The sequence below is a fragment of the Eucalyptus grandis genome, chromosome 2, assembly GCF_016545825.1.
Source record: "Eucalyptus grandis isolate ANBG69807.140 chromosome 2, ASM1654582v1, whole genome shotgun sequence".
Taxonomy (NCBI): domain Eukaryota; kingdom Viridiplantae; phylum Streptophyta; class Magnoliopsida; order Myrtales; family Myrtaceae; genus Eucalyptus; species Eucalyptus grandis.
Window position 1 is genome coordinate 3967767 of NC_052613.1, and position 25167 is coordinate 3992933.

A 25167-nucleotide genomic window follows, 5' to 3' on the forward strand; every position below is an offset into this window, starting at 1 on the left:
TTTACCATAAGCGATTATAAAAAAACCCTAAATTGATATATTTATGACAAATTTACCTCAAAACTAATTTATTTGACCGCAAAAAATCAAATTGATAAATTTGTGATAAATATACCATTCATTAAATTGGATTAATATCACAAAAAAATCACAAAAATTAGAAACTATAACAAACAAAACGTAAAATCCTAAATTAGTATATTAATCAAATCACGTATTAATTTAATGAAAATTAATAGATGGTAAATTTGTCATAAGTATACCAGTTTGGGGTAAATTTGTCAAAAGTATACCGATTTGGGGTTTTTGGTGGTTAAAAAAATAGTTTGGGATAAATTTATCGCAGATGTATACCAATTTGGGGTTTTTAGGGTATTAACCCATATAATAATAAAACATTTTCCTTTTCCTTCTGGTTGGATCTCTTTTGACCCAGCCAGTTCTCTTAGTTTGGGCCGACATGTAATGGGCCCAAAGTCAACCCCATCGGCCCAACTGACTTTAGCAGTTCAAGTTGTTCCGTGAAAACATGTCATATGCCTTTTTCTCACACAGTTCAAAGGTATTTCCGTGATGATCTTGAAGCAATTCCATGCAACAGCACCTCAAACAACACTATGATCTGCAAGCAAAATTGGAATTCACACTCGCGAAGTTGCCGGAGAGAGTGCATTTGCATAAAGTTGCTACATTTTTCAGGCCGTCAGGTAGGGCTACATGTTGCCCCAGAGGAATAACCACAGAGAGGCAACTAGGCACACCAAGCTGCTGTATCTGTAGACCAACAGGTTTGCATCCGAAGGCTGTGTGCTCGGAGCCGGGGCCGAGACGTTGGTAATGCTTTCTTTCGGGCATGTGTAGCTGCAGCGGCTTGGGCGGACGACCCTATATACCCCGTTGTAAGCCAGAATGTATATGTCCTTGCGATTGTCTTCCCCGAAAGAGTAGATGTAGTTCAGAGACGGAAGCGAGCTTCCTTGCACAGAGTCGCACTTTATAGGCGAGTCTGTCGCGCAGCTGAAGGGTATCTCACTCGAAGTGAAGTTGCCACTATTCTCAGGAGTCTCCACGGCGGCCCAGAGCGCTCCGGCGTATAAGTCTGCGTACAAGTACCTAAACAATGCGTGACATTTTAGTTAAATGGTCCATTCTGCAGTAACTTACAGACCAAGACATGCACACAGAACATCCCCAATGAGTACCAAATGCAGAACATCAAATGCAAATAGATGCGCATCGCTACTAACCTTCCATACATGCACGGGTCTGTGGTTGACCGATAAAAGTAGCCGCCAGTAATGGACGCAGATCCTAGCTTGTTATTAACCTGTGAGTGATTATATCCCAGCACAGGTAAAATGAAGTTTTCGCCTGTACTGAAGTATTTCCTTCAGAGGCGTAACGATACGGACCCTCATAAGCATGCCAGCCATAGTTTCCGTCCTTGGTGATTAGATCGACCTCTTCATATGTATCCTGTGGATTACGATGATCAATTTCAAGATTAGTTCAGAGACAGACTTGAAGTGCCTAACATGATGCCTATCTGTCAATTTGGCTTTGCAAGTGGCCTTTAGCAAGCAACTATGGCATACACACAGAAGAAACCCTTCTCAGTCGAGACGTTTCTTCGAGACAAATCTATGAGTGCTGGTTAAAGATGATGAACATGAAAATATCTCTAACCTGACCAACATCTCCACACATAAAATAGGAAGGCCTTGCTGCGTCAAAGCTGCAACGCCATGGATTTCTCATCCCTACAGCCCAGATCTCCGGCTGCAACCCGTTATCTTCGGTGAAGGGATTATCACTGGGTATAGAGTAGTTTCCCCAGAGACCAAGTTTGTTTATTTGATCAACACCTGAAACAATCAAGAGCTTGGTGCAGGTGATATGATGATAGCATCAAGAAGATAGTACTATAGATGTCGTTACTTACTCGGGATGTTATCAACATCAAGCCTCATGATCTTCCCGAGCAACGATTTTTTGTTCTGGGAAAAGTTGTAGGGGTCGCCTGAGTTATTAGGCGAGCCACCATCGCCCATCATAAAATATAAGTACCCATCAGTGGGTCCAAAGAGGATCTGTCCTCCGTGATGAGCGGTAAATGGAAGGCCCATAGTGAAGATCCTTCTCACTTCAATCGGTTGGGCACTCTTTGCCTGCACAAACAATGAAAGTTTGATCACATAACTGTCCCTTAAAAAGCAACAAGGTAAGAGAAGTAGAGGTTGACGTATGTACCATAGAAGGCTGAGATGCAGAACCATTAGCAGAATATTCTGCAATGACAGTTTGGTATTGGCACGGTTGAGAACCGCCATCGGAAGGTAGCTGTGAAGGGTCACAGTTCACATCTGAATTGCATGCACATCTTCCCGCACAACCAGGCCACTTTGACTTGTCGCAATTGAATGAAGCAAACAGCCGGCCATTCTCTGCAAAGTTCGGATGGATCGCAATACCCATCAACCCAAATTGTACATCAAAATGAACCTCATCAGTCAGGTCTAAAAAGGGACTGGACTGATCAATCTCCAAAATTCCTCCCGATCCCTGCTCAGGAATAGTAGCAAGCCAAATATAACCCTTCTGGTCAGAGAAGAAAGCACGGTTCGACCCATCAGGATGGGCAGCCATATCAAGATATGACCCATTCCCTATCTTCTCGAGGCACAACCCCTTTGGAGGGCTTGGTGCTTCTGTGCTATTCAGCTTAACAGCCTGACCATCGAAACATACAGATTCATCAAGTGACGCTCCACCAAACGCTTTGCAGAAATCTCCTTTAGACTGCCATAATGCAGTCAGCTTGGTGAAGCTGGCATTGACCAGTATTCCGGCTTGTCCTTGTAAGGAAGGCGCAAAGGGTGAGTTGAATATCGATACGTTTTGACACGTATCCCATACTGTGGAGCAGAAGTCAGTCTCTGCTTGGTTGGACTGCGATGAATTAGCCAAAACAGTCGAATTGCACAGGATAGGAACCGGCCGAGGCGTGGTAGCTACTGTAAATAACTCAGCAGAGAAAGGATCACATTTCTGTGAGCCATGATAGAGGGAAAAGGGGTGAGACCACAAATTTATTAAAGATTCACTCACAGCGATAGAAAGCAAACAAAATAAATTTCAACGGGTGTCACTGGAAGAAATTTTCTCATCATGGACTAAGTAGTATCATGACACAGCAGATAAAATCATGTGTAATTTATAGACACCAAACTTCGACTAAATTTCGATCAATGGCTAAGTGAGCATCATGAGAGCTGTTGCATCTTCGATCCACTATTTGACCACAAAACAATCATGTTGGCCAAAAGTCAGTATTGCCTCATTAGAACTTCTCTTGGAAATCATATGGAGATGTGCAAAAATTTCAGTCAACTATGAGCCCGAAATCTCAGCTTCCATTCAACAGCCAACAGGCAATTTTAACAAGGCAGGGTGAGCAAAGGGCGTACCGCACAGAGGATTGACTTCAAAATCGCTGCACAACCAGAGTCGGACACATTCATGGCTTGAAACTGCTTCTGCAACTGCGAATCTTCAGTGGAGTTGCAGCATTTGCTTCCATTGTAAGGGCAGAATGTCAATGGAGTCGCCAGGGCACTTGGCGATCCTGTAAGCATTACAGGAAGATATCAACAGGATTCAGACAGCTACATATTTCTTGCACAAATTTCATGGCAAAAGCAAATCGTGAACTTTAAAAACGCAAAATGTAAAAGAGAAAGCAATGAGAGAGAAAACTGAACTCACTTGAATCAGTGCATAGAGGAAGAGAAGCTGCAGGACTAGGAAACATCAGCAGCGAGCTAGAAACCAGAATGACAAGAGCAAGAAGACCACCCATCTTATGCCAGAATCACCCGAAACCCAAAAAAGAGTTGGCTTCTTTCACATCACTTTCTGCACTTTGTATACACCCAGTGCAAGATTTGAAAGGCACCCACCTCCGAATTTGACAAATGGAGACATTTATCTACAGAAAAACCAAAACTTTGGGGTGTTTGAACACCGAGCACCGTCAACTACTCTTTATCTCACCTCTATTTCACTCCATTATTGGCCCAATCTCTTTCTCTCTCTCTACATAATCTCTTGAGAAGAGCATCCAGAAGGGGCAAAAATAAACAATTCCTACTGTCTGTTCAGCCTTCTTTTCTCTTCTCTCTCTCTCTCTCTCTCTCTCTCTCTGAGTCCCAAGCCTTTAGACTTTTTCTATTGTTCAAACCGCTGGCGGAAAACAGATCACCATAAATCTTTAAAATTAGAGACAGAGGTGGTGGCCGGGAGACTCTAAGTTTGACTTTCACATGAATAAATTTCCCTTCTTTTCTCTTTTCAATCCAAGAAATTTAATTGGGGTGGTTGAGAAGGAAACCCCCCCTCCGCCGTGTTCTCAGCACCACCAAGTTTGGCAATGACAAATCTTGGTGGGCTTCTTGTGTCATGCGCCACAACCGCAATCCATCGCCTCCGTTCCGCGAGCTCAGACGACATTCGCTTTCACCAAGCCCGAAAAGACATAAACGCACTTCAAGAAACTCGCCGAATGTGCACACCAGCACATTCCCCGCTCGCACTCTTGGTCGAACAGAGGCCGAAAACCAATGACTTTTCCCATGTCATGCTGATCACATAACTTCTTGTTCTTGCTACATATGCATAAATTAGAAAAGGAGAAGGGGGGCCGTGCCAGCACGTGAAAAACTAGAAGACGGTTCTTGCATATGATTTGATTCTGTTCACCGCAACAACTTATGATAGCCCAAGATTTCCTGTCTTTAATTTTTTCGCCTCTTTCCGCACCAGGATCACATGTAAGACAAGCGAAAACGAGAGCCATGCCTGTCCGGGCAGCTCGTCCAGATAAAGCTAAAAAATGATTAATTAAATTTAAGACGACACGTCTGCACGTCTGTAATAAATGATTAACTAATGTAGTAAGTCAAAGGTCTGGTTTTCTTTATGTGTTAAATCTCATATATGTCATCAAGCGAGGGAGGGCGCAATGGATGGTGAGGATTGAGAGCGAACATGGCGTGTGAAAATGACCCGGATGACCAATTCTTCCACCTTCGTTTTCTGTCTTTGGTTGACAAGAGAACGAGGACGGTAAAGAGATTTTCTTGTTGGCCTGTCTTCAGGCGAGGATAAGGTTAAAGAAAGAATTCTGTCCAGATGGGAAAAGACGAAAGAAAAGGATGAAAGAGGATTTTTGAAGCTTTGACTTTTGAGAAGGAGACGCTTTCGGCATTGCACTCTTCACATTGACTAGAGTAAGTTGGAAAGTCGCCATTGTATCGTTGTTCCATTGATGTCGTGGTTTGGTAACGTTTGTGGCTTTCAGGACCATTCTTTATTCCAAACTCTAGTCAGATAAATAAGGATCTGCAAATTACAAGATAACAAGAGTGCTTCCTTTTCAATTCGTCGGACCAAGCCATGAGCTGCCGAAGTGTCGTCTTTCCCCTTCGTCTTCGACTTTCGGGTAGTCTTTATACTCGAGCTCAAGTCACCCCAGCATGTCTATCTTGCAAGATGCTAAGAAAGTAAGGAAGACAGCGTTAATTCGAAGCTTGGTGCTTTGCTAACCCGGTGCGCAAGAATATGACTTGCATAAAGTTCACATTAACCCGCCAATAGATAAATGACCATGTTGTCTTTCACAAGAACGTTCTAAAGTCAAATGCTTTTGTCGGTGTCCGATTCATTTACTATTGCAACTTGCATTGAAATGATCTCCTGGTCAGTCCTTTTTCGTAGTTAATGCGACAATGACGTCCTCTTTGGACTTTCGTTTTAGCCCGCTGAATTGCAAAGCGTCGTCCACCGCCACCCCCACTTTTACACAATACTCAATAGTATAGTGGAAGACAATCAAGAGCCAAGCATTCTTCTTGGTAAAGAAACAAATTAACTACTTGGTCTTTTTGATTTTCTTTTTTTGGTTGAAAACAGCTAAATGAGAAGGGAAGCCCTAAAGTTTTACACTGCCAAATTTGAATTCCTTTCCCTCAAATTACCACGGCTTTTGAATTAGTAGTTGATCAACACTAAACAGAGAATATTCACCAAAAAATAAAACCACTAAACAGAGAATGGAAGATCTAGCTGCCTTCAGTTCGAAAGAGCAAAATGAGCAGATAATTCTGATAGGAATCAGACTGCATGTCTCCGTTCTCCCTACCACAAAGCCACCGCAATCATCTGGGACATAAGTTGGCAGCAAAGAAGGAACCCAACGATGCAACTAGCACTACTTCAACAGCATTCAAGTCTGCTGTACAGAGGTTAACGATTACTTGTGCAATGCCACGTACCCCAGAAATAGCCAGCTTAAAAGTTCACCTGTGTGTTGGATCTATGTTGTTCCTCCTATTGAAAACACAGGCCGCTATCGCATTTTTAACTGTCCAGTGCACCAAGTGCTTTCATGTCCTCCAAGAAAGCCGTGTACGAGTCATCAATGCCCTTTGGGACGGTGGAAGATGAACTAACAACCTCTGGCTTCACAACTGTAGGAGTCACAGGTCGCGGGGCTGCTACTGCCGTTGAGACTGCTGCTTTTGGTTTCGATTTTGGAACTGCAGACTCTCGCCTCACCCGAACAGATGCAGGAACCTGTTGCCACATAAATATGCTCAGCTAAAACTGCCAAGTAATGAAATATAATGCAGAAGGCCAGAAAGGAAGATGCAATGACAGCAGTGAACAAAGGAGAATGGAATCACCATGGCCGTAAGTTCCGGTGTGTGCTGAGCAAGTGGCCTTTTTACAACAGTGGGGGCTGCTGACTTCACATATGATGGCTTCGGGGGTACAGGTGGCCTAATAGCAGCAAGATCGTCTTCTAGCAGAGTGGGTGGTGGACCAGGTGGAAGCGGAGGCCTCATCATCGGAGGAGCTCCAGGCGGAGGGCCATATGGTGGCCTTGGAAGCAAGGGAACCATCATTCCTGGTGGGACCCCTTGGTTGGGAAGCCCAGCAGCAGATAAAGGTGGCCGCATTTCTGGTGGAGGTGGCGGTGGCCGAAAACGTGACATGCCGGGCGGTAACACATCAGACTGCATGGTTGGCATCATACCAGGTCTAGGCACTGGCTGTTGTTGCCTTGGAGGAGGCGGTGGTGGTGGGACCAAGTTAGCGACATCCATGTTGTCGGAAGGATTACTGGCTTCATTTTCAAGTGAGCCCTCAGATGGATTGCCTGCAGACTTTGGTGGCAATCCTGGAGGAGGCGGTGGTAATGGAAGCATGGCAGGTACCTTTAGTTGAAAGAAAGAAGAAGAGGTAAACATTAGATTCCATTCACATATATCACTAAATGTAGTGACTAATAGCAAGAATATTTGAGGTTTTTTCTTTCTTCCTTTTTGTCGAACAAGAATATTCAAGTTAAGAGTAAAGACTAGTCCATGATGCTAGTATCCACATATTACTTCTAAGCTTTAGCTTTTGATCTCCATCGACTTCAGATTAATGGCTTAAGCACACTAGTCAATCTCACTATTCCAGTTGATACCACACATGTTTAGGAAGAGTTTACCTGAGTATCCTCAGGTCCCTGGCGATCTGCTGACAATGTGGATACAATTCTATCATTAACCCCAGGAGGTGGTGGCTGAGCAGATTGTTGTGGAGGTGGAGGTGGTGGAGGTAAAAGGCCAGTTCCAACAGTTTCTTTAGGTGGTGGACCAGGAGGAGGAGGGGGACCTGGAGGTGGTGGAGGCAAAGGAGTACCAACATTGGTGGCAGCAGGCTTTGGTGGCAATGGAGGAGGAGGAGGTAGAGGCAAAGATGCAGCTAAGGCAGAGGCATCACCAGAGGCCAATGGCACAGGTGGAGGAGGTGGTGGTGGAGGAGGAGGAGGAACTGCAGAAGGATCATCCTCTGCGCCTGAATTAGATGACGACGCACCAGCGGAAGTGCTTGCAGAAGGACCAGATAATGGAATTCTAGGTCCTGCAGGACAAAGTTAATAACTCAGAAAAATGACAAGAGAGCATGTAAAAGCAAGGACTGAGAACAAACCAATACCTATTGATGATTTAAACATTGGGGGCTTCCCAGGTGGTGGGGCTCCTGTGGGATTGAGAGTAGGATGGAAGTATACAGAATCCTGCACCAAAAAAGGAGATCACGTCAGTAATGTAAATAAGAAAAGGGTCAAAAGTTTAAAATTACTTATTAATTACCTCAGGCTTGGGGTGCTTGACTCTCTCTTCATCTGCACTTGCCCTTCTTGGAGGGGGTCCCAGATGGCTGCGAAGCCAAAAAACTCACTATTTCTAGAGAAGGCATTTCTCAATCCACAAAAATAAAGACAAAAAACAATATGAATGGGCAAATTAAACAAAGGAATACAACCTACCTAAACATGACAGGGGTTTCACCCTTTTCACGCATCTTCTCTTCATATTCCTGTACAATAACACAAAAAAAAGCCTGCTCATTACTGGTGGCCAGTTGTTTAGGTTAGCTGACACTCTACTTTCCATTTAAATGGTACAGTAGAAGAATATTGTGAAAAGATAATCCAGTGGAGAGGACATTCTGAAAAGAAAAGAAAAAGAAAAGGCTCAACCATCTGATTACATTTCAAAGAACTTCACGCATCAATAATTGCATTTCACATTAACCAAAGGGTGAAGAATGATCCATTTAGATTATCCTGTTTCTCCATCAACTTTAAAATTCACCAGGAAAGGGTGGAAAATTGTCTGAACAATTCTCAAGCAGCATTATTCAAACATCAACATCATCAAATCAGTATCTTCATCCTCTGTAATGTATATGACAGGAAAAAGGTACTGCCAATTACTAATTTAATTGAAAAAGAAAGAATTATTCAAAATACCACCCGTTAAAGGCATTATCATCTTCTCAAACAGATAGGAAAAGCAAGATTTTTATTTTACCCCTCATGATAGTCAAATCACCTCTCTGAACAGCAATCGTCTAGCCAATCATCCAATTAGCTTGGAGATATGCAAAAAATAGGAATCCCTCCCTCAGAGCTGATTAAATTAATAGTTAAAAAGGGATTACCCAGAGACTCAGAAGCCAGATTCATACCAAGGACCACAAGAACTATATCACAAGCTGTCCATCAGTCTTGTCTATTATCCTGTAAATAACACGACACTCTCAAGTTCTAATGTTTACAAAGCCAGAAAAAAAAACTGAAATATAAAATTAACTTTTGCAGAGTAGGGCCACACCTGCTTTTCCTTCTGCAAGAATGTCTCAATTATATTATAATTTTATCGAGCATGTGCTGTTTTAGTTGGAGATTTATGAAGTTTTCAGTTGCATCAAAACCTAATCTACCAAATCTTGATGAGCTAAGAACATGAGCCGAAAAAATTTAGCATTTGCCAACATACATAGATGAAAGTAAAGGAAGCTCACAGAGACAACTAAAAAATGGAGGTAACGGAAGCTTAACATCATCAGCAACACCTATCCTAGGAAAGTTTCCTCTATCTCATTTCTCTGCTATCCTCCACCAAAACAAACCAATTGTCAATTCATCCAGCAGAGATACAGAGGGTGGGAACAACACAAGAGGTTCATCCCTTCAGATCACGCCCTAGGCTTTTGTATCATAGATGGAAGTAGGAAGCTACACACAGTTGGCAGAAACCACCCCTCATTATATGCAATGCAAGCATGCTTAGCACTAACTTTAGTCGAAAAGGCCATAGTTTAAAAGAAAGAAAATCATTCCATGCTCTCAAGGATAAATTTGAAAAAAGAAAAGATAATCATCACAATAGTGACTGACTGCCACGACTTTCACTCAAGTACAAGACAAAGCATCTATATGTCCATCAATGCACTAGCTTTGCTTGTGGATTTCTTTGATGAGGTAAATATGCATTGACAGGATATAACAACAGGAAAAAGAAATTGAAAAGACAAACCTTCTTCATAAAAATAAAATTGGAAGGAGGTATCTTGAGTTATTTCTGTGACACAATGAAAGATATAACTATTGAAGCATAACATCATCCAGAAAAGTATCTAATCAAGTCCTGAAATTCCTATGGACTTATTCATTTTCTTGAAAACAATGGACTTCACAATTTAAAAGAAACATGAGCAAACGTGACTAAACATACCTTTCTCTTCTTTAGAACAAGATTAAGTGTGTCTTCCAGTTGCCTCTTCTTGTGCTTTCTAGCTTTATCCAGAGCACCATCAGCTTCTGCAACAACAACAGCTATGTGAACTTGACCTATCGGAAGAGGCTATGGAAACAAGCTGCAGCCACATACCCGAAAGGCAAAAAAAAACAAAATCATTGAAATACAAGACAAGCACGAGGATTTTTAAGTCTACAAAGCCTAACAGAAACATCCCATTTGCCAAACTCTCTTCCCTCGTCAATAAGAAGTACAAAACACAAGCAAAGATATAAGACACAGGCAAAAGAACACAAACTGAAACAGAAAGAGAGGGTAATAGAATATTTGTTGGGTCACCAAGCCTAGTCTGGTCCAAAAGAGTAGTACTTTGTCACAATATTAATCACATCACAAATAATGAGCCAGCCCATCAACCTGATTTAGGATTGGGTCATCAGGCATAGCCAGCCAATGCATACATTTCAGGCCCTTGTAAAGCAAAAGCGTGGAATATTGTATCAAAATATTCCTTAACCAATCAAAGCACAATCAACATATCAGAAGCACATGATCTATGTTCAATATATAATCACGACTTTTTGCTCAAGGATTGCCTTTACGAGTGACAAATAAAAATCTAAATTGCATGTGATTGATTATTCTCCCTCCAAGGAGTACTTTTCTTGCACTCTCCACTCATTTTGCTTCCGACAAGAATTTGTGCTTGCCTCATTCAATACCATATGTTTTATTCAACAAAAAGGAACATTAGGTCTAATGAGCTTTGATGTTGTGAGAAAATTCTAACTTTTTTCATAACTCTTTCTATTGAATTTATCCTCAGAAGCTTTTATTATTTTATCTCAATATTGCAATGATGTGGTTGATAACATCGAAAAGATCCCTATGTGATATAAAAACGACAATCAGGAATTTTCTAAGTGTTATTGAGTCCCTACATGATACGAAGAATTCCAAACTTATTTTGTTCACAAGAGGAAGATCCATATAAAAAGGATGCAATTTTGAGAATAACCAAAACACATGTTCCAATCTTACACAAATGAAAAAAATTCATGCCCTTGCAACACACGGAATGCTACTAGTATAGCCTATTAAAATGCCTTACATGTCTCGGTCATCAAAACAGTGCAAAAAACAAAAGTCGGAGAACGCTGAGCTGGTGACACAGCATCTTTTGAAAAGTCGCCACTGTCTAACAGATATGGTAAGTACTTTTTTCCTTAGAGAACAAATAGCATAATTACTTTTGAACTGCTTATGTTGTAAACTCCCAAGTGTAATCGATTCTCTTGACTTACAAACTTCATCCACTACAATGTGTCTTTTGACAAGCACACTTATGCCAATGGACAGACACTCATTTTCACTCAAACATAATGTCGGATTACATTATTCACAATGGGTTTGCACCCCTTCTGGTGCCCTATAGAGCCAATACCAAACTAAGTCAGGGCCACATCTAAGCCCAATCACTCCCCCAAGACCAGGAAGTCTCTATACGCGCATGCGCAGGAAAATGAGAATGAGAAAGAGAGGAGCTAAATTGGTCTGTGAAAACTCTTAGACTGGAAGAAGTTCATATAAGCATCACTTTGAGAAAATTAAGCAAGACAAGCAAACTCGAAAGTTCTAACCACCATCTACATTCAATCGAGGGAGAAGTCGCACAATTCTAATTCAGGATAATATTTTTCAAAAAAAAATTAGAGCATAATGACAATCTCGATAAACCCATCGCATTTCTAAAGGAAACTTCAACCCACCCTTAATGGAAGAAAAATAACAAGAAGCCGTGCCTGAACGAGCAAAATTCGACAATTTCGACACTTACTCATCATCTCCAGCTTCTCAATCTGCTCCTTCAAGTTATCGGGGTCCTTCTTCAGAATCCCCACCTCCCTCACCTTCTTCCTCTCCTTCTTGTTCTGGCACACAAAATCACAGACAGGGAAACGAGCTCATCAAATCGGACGGAGCAATCACCAATCGCTAATTCAATCCAACGAAGATGGGGCAATAAAATCAGCTAAAAAAAAAAAACCTAACAACACGCCATGCCCAATCACTCCAAGGCAGTGCGGAATCGAGCCCCAAAAGCTAGGGCACCAAATCGAAAGCTCGCAAAAAAAAGAAGAAGAGGAAAGAAGGTCGCGAGTGGAACGGAAATCGATCTCACCCGCTTCAATTCCTTCTTGCGGAGCTCCTTCCGGTACGCGTCCGTAGGGTTCATCACCTTGCCTCCCTTCGTCGTCTTCATCTTCGCCTCCCTTCCTCTCTCTCGCTCTCTCTCTTCTCTCTCTTGCCGTGTGCGGCGGTTGCGAGGACGGCGATCGGCCGCCGGAGATCGATTCGACGGCGGCTCCGGCTATCGGAAGAACGAACGGCCACCACTCGTCGCGCAGCGAAAAACCGAACCTGAGAATGTGCAAGAGCCTGAGCTCCACCACCGGCGCGAGGAGGCGAAAGGCGCAAATCGCCACGCTCCACGTGTCCGAATTGACGGAATCGCCCCCGATGTCCGGCCCGGCCCGTGGTTCCCCTCTGGAGTGGGCTTTGAGGTGGCGGACGTGGGCCCAATTAGAAATCGAGGCCCGATTCGATGATATACGGGCCGGGCCCTTGCCTGGCGAGGCTGGGCCAGGGCGAGACGAGATGGCTGCCGAGCCCACCGATCCTCTTTGTGGGCCGAACGTAGGGCTTCGGATGTCGCAACGCTAGAAACGCGTAGGTAAATTACAGCCCACGACCAGCTCGAAAGGCCGGATCACATTTGCTGAAGATCCGACCGTATCGATTTTAGGGGTGATCGATTTTAAAGCTGATAGGCTTAGACCTGAAATTTGGAAGGCACTCTATTTTCCTTGGAACCAACTCTAGAACATATCTTGTTTGTCTGGTCTGGTTTTAAGTTAAAAAATCTTTGTATTTTTTTTTTAAAAGACAAATTGTAATTACAGCAAATTTGTACAAACAACAAACCAACTCAAAATAGAATATTGATGCAGAGCATAAGAAAAAAAGGAAGTTGAGCCTATTTAAAAAAAGATAAATTATCTTCTTCTAACTTTACAAAATATGTTCTAACTGATTCTCAGATGAATGGTTGCAATTCCCACAACCCAATCAGTTGCAAAATTTTGAATCAAGAATTGAACCTGTTTCCACTAGAATGGGGAACTAAATTTGTTTTTATGATAAAGTCAATTTGATTTTCGAATTGAACTGATCTAGTTGCACATCCTCAATCAGTGTAACTATATTTGAAATAAGTCATTATTGGTCCTCCATTGCCCTCAAATGTCCCACGTCACAAATTCTTGAGCACGTTCCAATAACAACTTCAAGCTTGACACATTTGATTGTTGTCCTCAAATTAGAGCTTGCATCGGAACTTAACATTAGGAGTCGGCAACGTATTACCTAATTGTGACCTAATCTAAAGAATTCCTCAAGAATCAAGACCGAGAACCTACTTTTTTCAAGGCCAGATGCCGTAAGGGTTTCATTACTTTGACTTCACATTTTGCCAAAAACAAAATTTTGACCAATTAGATGGTGTCATGCGAAGATACGGCATTGTATTCGCATTTACATTAACTCTTGCAATATGAACTTCATTGTTTGCTTGCAAATTGCCCCACAAGCAATGCGATATAAGATCTCGTGTGAAACATGTCAAATTGAAATTAATCGATCTTTTTCATCAATAAACTCAAATGGGTATAAATTTTTCGCGATCCTTCATGCAATAAATTGAATTTAGACTTCATCCTACGTATTGCCATCCAATTTCGTACAAAATAGGTAAGCAGATCCACGCCTTGCGTTGACCGTTGACCTCGTCGATGTGTTATTTATTTATTGACTCGTGCGGGAAGGAGGCCAATCCCCACGTCTATAGGTGCCACGTCGCCAGCTCCACGGGAAAGGGCGTGGGCGGCACGTGGACGGCCCCCGGCGGCACGTGCCTCCTCGCGCGCGCGGTTCGGACGCAACCAGACGAAATCAAAAGCAATTATAACACAAAGAAAAATAATTCACGACCCACAGATTTTTTTTTTTTTTTTGTGGTCGGTATTCACGACCCACAGATGACGTCATATATTTTAACCGGACGCATTAAATCTGATTATAATAAGTGCATGTATATTATATGGCCGACGGCAATGACGTGAGCCTTCTGTACCCGATTAAATAACTATGTTCTAGTGATTCGGCTTGGTATTCATCCAACCAAAATCATTCGGCCTAATTCTTTTTAAAAACATCCATCATAAGTCGAGTATGACTTTTTTTGTTTAAAACAAAAATTAACTCATGTCTCAATTTCAGGCCAAACTTTTTCTTTGTCTTATAAAAAAGTACTAACTTCATGTCAAGTCCCACTTCGATTGAACCTAAAAATAAGTTTTTAGTTAATATCTAAATCTAGCCTACTATTAAAATAATTAAATGTTAAATTATGTATTCATCTAAAAGTCTAAATTTTAGAAAAGTTGGTGATGGTCCATCAAATATATCTCATTGTATTAAAATAGAAGGTTTTGAATTCAAATATTTTGGAGGCTCCTATTCGCCTCCTCAATTATATACTTTCATGCCTTTAGGCTTAAGCCAAAGCCCCAAAATCCAGCTTACACATGAGAGAGAGTGTTAAAGTAATTAAATATCAAATCACACATTCATCTAATAGCTAAAGCTTTTACCCACAAAATATCTCTTACCTAATGTCACGTACTTATCCAGTGATGGCATTAAAAATTTGATGCATTATTCCACTTGTATTTGGCACAAACTTGATGAGGGCCAAAATTTGATATCAATTGTAGATTGGTGTTTCTTATGAGACAAACAAATTTGGGCTACACTTGGGACACAAGCTAAAGTTGACTTTTTTATGAAGCAATAAAAACAGCTGAACCGAGACTAGGACCCGACTAAAAGTTGGTGCTTTTCCACAAGTAAAAAAAAAAAGGCCATACTAGGAGCTCGGCTTAAAATTGGTGTTTTTTGATGAAAAAAGTTCGAGCTAGAATTGAGACTCGAGTTTTTGTTTTTCTTTAAGGAAATGGATTCTCATTTTTAAGAGATAAACAAATTTGGGCTAGACTAAGACATGGGTTAAAATTGGTTTTTTTCATGAAAATTTTAAAAAATATAAGTGTATCATAAGTCTTAAAACTTGTTACAAAAGTACAACCAAGTTATAAAACTTCCAAAAATTCAATCAAGTATTAAAACTTATAATGAAAGTGTAATCGAATCCTAAAATTTTCAAAAAATGCACTCAATGAAATGACTTGATCAAATCAATTTGACAAATTTCTCATGTATTAAAACATGAAGTTTTGAATTCAAATATTTATAGGCCCATATCTGCCTCCCCAGTTATATATTGTCATGCCTTTACGCTTAGGGCAAAGTCCCAAAGTCCAACTTACATGTGATAGAGAGAGAGTGTTAAAATAATTAAATATCAAACCATGCATTTTCATGCATTTAGGCTTAGGACTCAATTGCGCTTTCATTACAAGCTCGAGAATCTAGTCAAACTTTTTAAAGCTTTTAAGATTTAATCGTACTTTCTTGATAAATTTTGACATTTTCAATATACGTATCTCTTAAAAAAAGTTTGAGATGGAACGGAGGTCCGACTAAAAGTTTGTCCCTTTTTTAAGGAGAGGAAAAAAAAAAAAGAAGTTCCGGTCACGATAGACCGTTTCGATTCGGGAAGTCAACCGTCGACCGGAAGCGGCGTGAGGCACGCCGGCATGTAAGATCGGAGGCGGCGCACCGGGTCCAAGAAGAAACGGTCGAGATTTTGAAGAGGCCGTCGGGTACGACGTTGCTGTCGGCCACCCCGATCCGCGTCAACCGATTTTTAAAAATTCTCCAACCGAAATTTAAAAAAGATACTTCCCCAAGAACCTCCAAGAACTACTGCAGGGGAACTCCTGGAAGTCCCCTCGATAAATTCCACCGCATGTCTTCCTGTTCTTGCTCTTCTCCTTCCTTCTAGCCTCTCCCTCTATTCGAACCCCCCACATGTTTGCTTTCGCGGTAGATGGGGGACGGCGAATCTCCCGAATGCCGGCCCGGTGCCGAGGAGGAGGACAAGGAGGAGGAGGAGGAGGAGGAGGAGGAGGAGGAGGCGCCGGGGCTGCTGCAGGCGGCCGGGGAATCCTTCTCAGGGATCCGGCTTGCGGAGGCCCCGATCCTCCTGCTGGTCTACTTCCACAAGGCGTTCCGGGGGGAGCTCGCCAGGCTCTGCAGCGGTGCGGCGGCCCTCGCCGAGATGGGGGCCCATGGCCGCCGGGAACGGCTGCAGGAGCTCCGCGGGAGGTTCGAGTTCTTGGTGGTGGCGTACGAGTACCACAGCGCTGTGGAAGATGAGGTTAGCATCAGGATCAGGATCAGGATCAGGCATTGTGGCATCTGGGTGTTGATTTTGTTATACAAAAAGTTTGCTTCTTATCATTTTCTTTTTTAGCTTCGATGCTGAGAAGGCAGAAGACAGCAGAGCCTTTTTCAATCCTCTCTTTTTGGGCAATCTTTAGTTATTCTAGTGTTTGAGAGAAATCACCACCTGACTCATTTTGTTATCGTGTTAAAGAAACCGAAACTGGAACCAAGAGTAATCTCAGTGATTAGCTTAAACTCGGCTTTTTATTACGAGATAATTGAGAATCTTTGTCGGGTCAAAAGGTTGTGCCTACCTGTGACTGCATAATTGGATCTCTATGCAACTTTAGCAATACATGAATTGACTTTTCAAGAGCAATGAGCTTTATCAGCTGAGACTGTTCACAAAGGATATACAGCTTTATTCACGGTGGGGTCTAGGAAGATAGTGGGAAGTGATTCAAAATATTAGCTCGGACAAAAGAACATCATGTCTCGAGAATTGATAGGTCTGGAAAGGGGAACAAATTGATTACTCTTATGCAGAGTGCTTTATGCTTTTTCTTCTCCTTTCAATCATAGTTCAGCATCAATATCATAGTTGCTTGTCTAATTCACCTCGAAGGGGGAATCAACATTATCATTATTTTTTTCCACTGCTGTTATGCACTTTGACACAGCCTTAGCAGAGTTCTGCAGAAACTTCTGAGCTCTAGGACCATTCAATATAAGAAAACCAATCGAATGTTGGACCATTAAAAAGGGTGCAAATTGATAAGTCACTTTGAAAAGGCTGAAAAACAGTCAAATACCTATTTTCCGTGTTAACTGACACTTAAGTTAAGCTTATATCTGAGATTAGTTCATAATTGGCATGCTCATCAACCTTTAAAGATGAAACCCTGAAAACTGGGCCATGCTCTATCTTAATCTTCGCAACATGTCCCAAGCATGGGTATCTCAACTTTTAGATACTTTAAAGCTGATAATCATAATGATTCTATCGAATAAAGCGTTCTTTGCTTTTTCCCTGACAGATTATATTTCCGGCATTAGATTCGCACGTCAAAAATGTAGTGTGTACATATTCACTCGAGCATAGAAGCATAGGCGAACTATTCAACTCGACCATTCAGTTCTTTGATTTATTGACGGAGGATGATGATGATGAGCCCAAGCCATATCAAGAGCTCGTGCTTATCCTCAGCACCATCCAGTCATCCATTTGCAAGCATGAGCATAAGGAAGAAAAGCAGGTAGCGATACGATCTATCCATTTTTATGTTTTGTGCAGTTTAAGAGTAGAGTGATGGCAGTGACTAGCAGAAGTGTAGATACACAGTTTGTACTGTTTAGCACGCATGGGGATCAGATGATGCCAAAGCTGTTTCTTTTGCCTATTCTATGTGCAAGGAAGCTCACTTTTTAGTTTCTAGACATTGTGTCAAACTATAAGAATGAAAATGAGACTTAGTGGACGAACTGATAGCCTCAATATTTCCTTGAAATATTTGATTAACTTTGTTCTGTTTACCTTTTTCTTCTGACTTCAGTTTACATGACTGTAGGTGTTTCGGCTACTGATGCAACAATTTTCCCAGAAAGAACAGGCTTCACTACTTTGGCAATTCCTATGCAGTGTCCCGGCCATCCTTTTAGAGAATTTACTTCCATGGATGATCTCCTTCATTTCCCCTGACGAACAGGAACAAGTCATCGATTTTGTTAAGGACACGGTCCCTAAAGAAAGCCTGCTGCAGGAGGTAGGCCAATGCCAAATTTTTTTAAGACACCGCGTTTTACTTCCTGCGTTTAATAAGTTCAAAACTCTTGTGAAAAAGGTATTAATAGGCTGGATTAGGAAGACTGATCGATCATACTTGATGGGCAAGATTGAGACTAGAGCGATGTGTGAATTAGACGGCAGATCTGCAAGTGTGGAAAGCACTCTTGAGCGGCAGCAGGAGCAGAGAGATAGTGTCGGAAAAATATCAAAATTCTCTCTGACTGATGGTTTCAAAGTTTGGCACGGTGCCGTTAGGAGAGATTTCCAAACAGCACTAGAAGCTCTCCATCGAGTCAATAGATCAGGGGTGTTTTCCGATTTGTCAGCAGTACTTATGCAGCTGAAGTTCCTTTTAGATGTGGTAGCCTTTTATAGGTACTCATACTCTACATTATTACTTCACACGTTCCTGTATTTAGGCTACCTCGGTTCTTTTTTTCTACTTCCTGATTATTTATAATCTCGATGCATCTTTCCAACTCGCAGCAATGCATTGCATCAAATTTACTATCATGAAATTAATGGACTAGCCAATGGCCGTGAATTTTCCTCATTTGATTGGATTGCATACAAGAGCCAAATTGGATGTCTTCAACAGTTGCTTCACAATGATGCACAAGATGAGACGCGCCGATGCAATTTTGTAGAGCAGCTTTCCTGTGAACTGAAGTTGTTTCTAATGGAAATCAACAGATTATTTTCTTACCAAGAGACAGAGGTACAGTTTTTCCAGTCCACTACGGCCCTTAAGGAGTTAAGTTGGACCAACATTTTAATGCAGAATTCTATTGGATTAGAACATTGACAGTTAATGATGTCTTTCTAGATGAGCACATTCACATATTACTTTCTATAAGGAGGTTGTTCATGTTTCCAAACCATTTTCAACTATAATATCATCATGCAGATTATTTCAGCTTTTGTCAGGTACTTAATGTGATTAGCAAAAGCTGCAGTCATGAAATGCAAATTCAGCTTCTGTACACGAGCATATGCACGTTGCCTTTTGGATGGATCGAATGTGTGATCACTTGGTTTTCAGCTCATTTATCAGCGGAGGAATCAAGGTCCATCCTTCTTCACATAAAACGAGGAGACAGTACGATTAGCCGCTCTTTTACCTTGCTACTGCATGAGTGGTTCCGTATCGCTTGCTCAGGCAAGAAATCGATCGATGAATCCAGGATGGACCCACAATATTTTTTCAAAACAAGGTTGTTTACACTGCCCAAACATTTCGAGGGAGAAGCCAAGTATTCTGCTTCAACCTCACAATCAAATGATAAATCTTGCAGAGGATCTTATCCCATTTTATTGGGAACTGAGTCGGCCGTTATGATTAAGTTGAATACATCTAACTCTGGTAGAGTTGCTTTGAGCTCGTTCTTTTCTTTGAGACCAAAGGCATCGAATATCTCTTTTAGGTTTCCAGCAGTGAAGAATGATGTCATTTCCAATATGGATCAGTGGGAGCCGGTCGATATTATCTTTTTCTTCCATAAGGTTATGGAGAAAGATCTTACAAATCTTGTCCAAAAATCACTTAAACTATCGGACGATGCCAGTTTCCTCGAAGATTTCTGTAAACGATTTGTTCTAATATGCAATCTGTATCAAATCCACAGTGATACAGAGGATGAGGTAGCTTTTCCAGCTTTAGAAGAAAAGGGCAAAGTGCAGAACATAAGCTTCTCCTACACCATTGACCACAGAATTGAAGCTCAACACATTAACGACATATCGTCCATTCTGGATAAGATCTCTACATTGCACATGTCTTCAAATAATTCTGATTTAAGTGTGAGGCGAAGTCATCGTCATCTGTGTTTGAAGCTTCAGAATATGTGTAGGTCCATGCATAGGATAGTCTCTGAACACATCCGCAATGAGGAAATGAAATTTGGTCGTCGGTTAGAGAATGCTTATCTATTGCAGAACAGGAAAAGGTCATAGGCTGCATGCTTGGTAGAATAAGAGCTGAGGTATTACAAGATATGATCCCGTGGCTTATGGAGTCTTTGACACCCAAAGAACAGCAGAAGTTAATGTCCACATGGAGACATGTGACAAGAAACACGATGTTCAACGAGTGGTTGCAGGAATGGTGGGAGGGGGATAATGTGGAAAAGGAGGTGGAATCGGGTATCTCGCCCTCGAAGACAGCAGATCCTTTAGAGATAATCTCGACATATCTATCCAAAGACATCCTTGAGGAACACAGGGAGAAAATTCGCAACGAAGTAGTTAACTTACCACAAGGGCATGTTACCAATGACAAATCCAAGCAATGGAAAATGGGCACAATCAATAAAGGAAAAGTCAATAGGCATGAGTCTGATAAGTGCACAAAACTTTCTAACGATGATGCAGAACTAGGTATAGATCTGCAAGTTGACCATAAGTCCGTGCACCAGGAGAATGTTTCTACGATGAGTCAAGAAGAACTGGAAGCTGCAATTAGGAGAGTGTCCTGCGATTCTTCCTTGGACCTGCATAAGAAATCATCCATCATACAGAATCTGTTAATGAGGTCGCACTTCTGAATCATCTTTAGGTTTTTACTCCCACTTTTAAGCAATGACTAGACTACCCAGTTAACACAGTGTTCTCTATCTTGCATGAATATCCAGTCGTTGGATTGTCGCACACCAGAAATCTAACCCGGCTGCCACTGTCTCGAGTGATGGAGAGAAAATACCTGGTCATTCTCCATCTTATCGTGATCAGTTCGAGATGACTTATGGATGCAAGCACTACAAGAGGAATTGCAAGCTTCTCGCTGCATGTTGCAACCAACTCTACCCATGCAGGCGTTGCCATGATGAGGAAAATGTTCATTCAGTTGACAGGTGCGTGCAATATGACATGACTTGTGAGCATCTTCTTCTCTCATAAGGTTTAAGTTCTAACTTTTGTACTCACCACTTTCGCTGATCTTATGTGATACAGGAAATCCATAACCAAAATGATGTGCATGAAATGTTTAACGATTCAGCCAATTGGAGCCACATGCTCAACAGCTTCGTGTGATAATTTAGTGATGGCCAAATACTATTGCAGAATCTGTAGTATATATGACGATGAAAGGTGAGAGCATGTCTTTTAGCAACCATAGTTGTTGCAGGTAACGGCCCTCAATGCCACAACATGAAGTATGCCCTGCTCTTTTCTTTAATGGCGAAACAAGTTACAGTAATTACCGCCACTAGTTGTGCATATTTGTTACTGCAAATATCTTATTGCTCTAATTTTCTTCAAATTCACTTCCTATATAGAGAAGTGTCACAACTCACAAATTTTTACTTTACAGAGTAACATGATTCATTTTATTTGGATTAATTCTCGCTCTATTGGATCATTTAGTAAGGTAAAAGTTCATTCACTAAGGCTCAAAGATGGAAGTTATTTCACAGGGAAATCTATCACTGCCCTTACTGTAACTTGTGTCGTGTGGGAAAGGGATTGGGCATTGACTATTTCCATTGCATGAACTGCAATGCCTGCATGTCGCGCTCCCTTTCAGTTCACAAATGCAGACAGAAATGCTTAGAAGATAACTGTCCTATTTGCCGTGAGTACATTTTTACATCGAACTCTCCAGTAAAGGCCCTCCCCTGTGGCCACTTGATGCACTCGGCATGTTTCCAGGTATGCACTTCTTCATCACTAGTCTTGATGTCTCTCCTTACAAATATTTCACTTGAGATTGATGATTCTCGTTCTGCTTCCAGGAGTATACTTGTACTCACTATACTTGTCCGATTTGTAGCAAGTCACTAGGGGACATGCAGGTTTGTTGCCCGATATTCCGATGTGCTCTTTCTCTGTCCCATTAGTAGGAATGAGCCTTATATTGTTCTCTAAGATCCTTTGACATCTTTCTTATACTTCCTTTCTTAATGCACAATGTTGTTATTCTTGATTGGCATAATGCCATCATCGTTGGTAAACAAAACTGAAAAGCAGAAAATAGTTTGCAAGAACCTAGCATACAAAGGAATTATTTGACAAATATTCGATTTCAACATCGTGCAGGTTTATTTTAAAATGTTGGATACACTTTTGGCCGAAGAGCAAATGCCAGATGAGTATTCTGGCAAGACCCAGGTTGATGTAGCTTAATGCTCTAGTTTGCTTTTAATTGGGCATATTCTTCTCTTGTAAGTCCGTTCGAAAATGACATAGAGAACATATTTACAGGTTATTCTCTGCAATGACTGCGAGAAGAGAGGAAGCACATCTTTTCATTGGTTTTATCACAAGTGCCGTCATTGCGGTTCATATAACACGAGGCTGCTTTGATTCCAACCTAAGACGTATATATGAGATAACTCTCCTCAATGTTCGGATAGCACAAAAAACAATTCTGCATTTTCCCTGATGGAGAAAACCGTCTCCAGCTCCAGAGGAGGGAAATGGAAGAAGTAAAAGTTTGAGATTCGTCGACATGGGGCATTGGGGAATGACCAAGTAATGTTGCTTGCTTTTCTTGTTTAAGGCAGTTCAGGTTCGCATGAGTTGCTCTATGTGTCTGCTTCACATGATGGAAAAAAATCCAGTGATTGAGGAAATAGAAAGTTCACCTTTTCATAGTGGGAAAATATGAAATGTGTGGGAAGAGCTTCTGCTGTGCCAAAACTGCAAAAAGTTCAACTCCCATCTGTCTGTGCCAAGTACAGTAATGTTATACAGTACAATGGCAGTGCCATAGAAGCTCCCAACCTTTGATGTCTCTGAAATGATCGGTAGGATTTCATCTAATGACTGATCCTGCTTGAGCATTTTAAAAGTAGTTAAAGGGACTCAATGGAACAACAACAATTTTGAACAACTTGTATTGTACAAGTTCCATAGATGCTTTTGCAGTTGTTGAGAGACGAATGTTATATGTGTGGTTTATTCAATCTTAATAGATACTGATCTGGAGTCGACAAATGAAACTTACTGTCACAGAGATTATCTGATCCTGTCATGCGTCACAGACTTCGTTCATAACAATTGACCACAGTACGATAATTTAGGCATCAAGCAGCAAAGTATGTCATGCCGTACCCTACGCTCTATTTGATGTTCGGCATTTCTTAATAGGAAAAAGGAGAACTCAGAAAAGTCGGAAACTGCAGTAACAAAACTAATGATCAGAAAAAAGGGTAGACCCTTCGAGTTGTTGTCTGATCAGTTGACACTGGTGAGGCTGAAGCATGCGGCAGCGCTCTTCAAATCGTTGTTGCCAGCATGCTTGATGGATTGCCTTGTATCCTTCAATGATGATTCCGAGCTGCATATGCATTCAAACTCTTTACTTCTTCAATGAAAAGAAACAAGAAAAGGAAATAGCATTGAAGTATAATGAAGGCATTTAAGAATTTTGCTGTTATCGTATTAGATACGATGAGGCTCGTATCTGTTACGTGAAAGAAGAGTTGTACCTCGAGTCGCATGCCTCTTTATAAGACTGTGTATCGTCCATGGTGTCGAAGAAAGGTTGGAGTTCATCGTAGTCTTGGACTATTTCTTGCTGCACGTCCATCGGCTGCGATGCAGCCATCTGAATTGCATTGCTGTTGCTGTAATTAGCGTATTGATTTTGCATCCACAAGGCATTCTCGACATTATCCTTGGGCACCACGTCACTGGAGCTGTCGTAACCAGCTACGCCTCCGTTGTTACCGCAGTGATCTTGCGGAACGGGCAAGGCGGCCGCAGCGCTGCACTGCTGCTGCGTTTGGTGGAACAGGGGAAGCGCGCCGTTTGGTGGGGCCATGCCCAATTCCAGCTGAGAAGGCACGTCTTCAGGGACCGGAGAGACCTGGTTCTGTTGCCTGTACATCTCTAGCTGCGCGTAAATGGCATGGAGCTCTTCCTTGGCCTGCTGTATTTGGTACTGCAGGTTCTGGATGAGGCCGTAGCAACCGTGCACCGGGTACCAATCGCGCATGTTCGCTTGGTCGATGATGGATCTCATGGCGATGGGCTTCTGGTTAGGATGCAGGCCTTTCAATATCTTTAGGATGTTGCTCACGCCAAACAACTTGTGCACATTCCGGAAGATCTCCGGCTGGTCGGCCGGGAAGAAAGGAGCTAGAGGGCAGTCTGGTTTGCACTTCCTCCTCTGGTACTTGCACGCCGCACATGCCTGGCTGGCGCCACCCTTCAGGGTCATTTCCTTTCGTTCTGAGAAGCGAAGCAGGGATTGATGGGAGCGCTAGGATTATCGGCAGGACTCGGAGAGGAGAAGGGAAGGTGTGGGAGGGGAGTGGAAACTGATATTAGCTAAGAGGCATGGTGTGAATGAGTCTGAAGAGAGACTGAGTAAAAGACGAGGGCCGATTTCGATGGACGTGTTTCCCTGAGGTGTTCTTAGGTGTGCGAGCGTGGAGGAGTTGGTTTTCTTGTTGGAGAGAATCAGCAGAGTCCTATTCTCTTGGGAGATTACACATGTCAGCCCAAGTTCACAAAAACGCACGGCGTTGTTTGTGGTTGAGAATGTCTTGCCCTAGGATCGATTCAAAACAGATGTTTGAATCGAGGTTAACATGGTACTGGAGAAGAACACGTGCTTCACATTGTCGATCGGAGTCGACAGCTAAGATTAACTCGTTACATGGAGAAAAGTCATCGCCTAATCCGACCTAAACACATGCCACGATGTACCGGCGCGGCTTATTACACCATCAGGACCAGTGAAGCTAAAAACAAACGCTCCAAAATCTTAAACAGGGCGTTCGCGATCGACATTTGAAGTGGGGTTTTCCTTTCGCCAGATGTGAACCCCACATCGGGTTTTCAGTTCATGGAAGGCGGTGTGCCTCC

At 42.0% G+C, this 25167-nt stretch overlaps 4 protein-coding genes across 7 annotated transcripts; 1 reads left to right on the forward strand and 3 right to left on the reverse strand.

Moving 5' to 3' along the window:
• Positions 1-618: 618 nt before the first annotated feature.
• Positions 619-4706, reverse strand: LOC104418825 (HIPL1 protein). The gene is given in 8 exon segments (XM_010030278.3): positions 619-1113; positions 1248-1371; positions 1374-1476; positions 1687-1865; positions 1943-2168; positions 2251-3048; positions 3468-3625; positions 3766-4706. Coding segments are annotated over 8 exon segments (2082 nt in total). The 5' UTR covers positions 3860-4706; the 3' UTR covers positions 619-713.
• Positions 4707-5945: 1239 nt separating this feature from the next.
• On the reverse strand, positions 5946-12617 carry LOC104418836 (protein EARLY FLOWERING 5). 4 transcript variants are annotated; one of them, XM_010030291.3, is made up of 9 exons: positions 12343-12617; positions 11998-12091; positions 10137-10222; positions 8384-8433; positions 8208-8274; positions 8050-8131; positions 7559-7974; positions 6744-7277; positions 5946-6633 (listed from the first exon to the last, which is right to left on the reverse strand). In XM_010030291.3, exons 1-9 carry the CDS (start codon positions 12421-12423, stop codon positions 6418-6420), a joined length of 1626 nt encoding a protein of 541 aa, XP_010028593.2. In that variant the 5' UTR covers positions 12424-12617; the 3' UTR covers positions 5946-6417. The 4 variants fall into 4 exon arrangements, with proteins under 4 accessions (XP_010028593.2, XP_010028601.2, XP_039162681.1 ...); XM_010030299.3 differs by lacking the exons at positions 11998-12091; positions 12343-12617 and adding exons at positions 8931-8990; positions 9088-9139; XM_039306747.1 differs by lacking the exons at positions 11998-12091; positions 12343-12617 and adding an exon at positions 9088-9139.
• A 3308-nt stretch (positions 12618-15925) lies between these two features.
• LOC104418864 (zinc finger protein BRUTUS-like At1g74770) lies at positions 15926-23258 on the forward strand. The gene is given in 13 exon segments (XM_010030330.3): positions 15926-16560; positions 17606-17824; positions 18137-18331; positions 18410-18729; positions 18841-19072; positions 19282-20245; positions 20248-20884; positions 20985-21203; positions 21304-21441; positions 21768-22002; positions 22086-22145; positions 22390-22461; positions 22555-23258. Coding segments are annotated over 13 exon segments (3723 nt in total). The 5' UTR covers positions 15926-16230; the 3' UTR covers positions 22657-23258.
• Positions 23259-23350: 92 nt separating this feature from the next.
• LOC104418854 (LOB domain-containing protein 27) lies at positions 23351-24988 on the reverse strand. Its single transcript, XM_010030320.3, has 2 exons — positions 23784-24988; positions 23351-23632 (listed from the first exon to the last, which is right to left on the reverse strand). The coding sequence occupies exons 1-2, from the start codon at positions 24515-24517 to the stop codon at positions 23530-23532; spliced, it is 837 nt and encodes a 278-aa protein (XP_010028622.2). The 5' UTR covers positions 24518-24988; the 3' UTR covers positions 23351-23529.
• Positions 24989-25167: the final 179 nt, after the last annotated feature.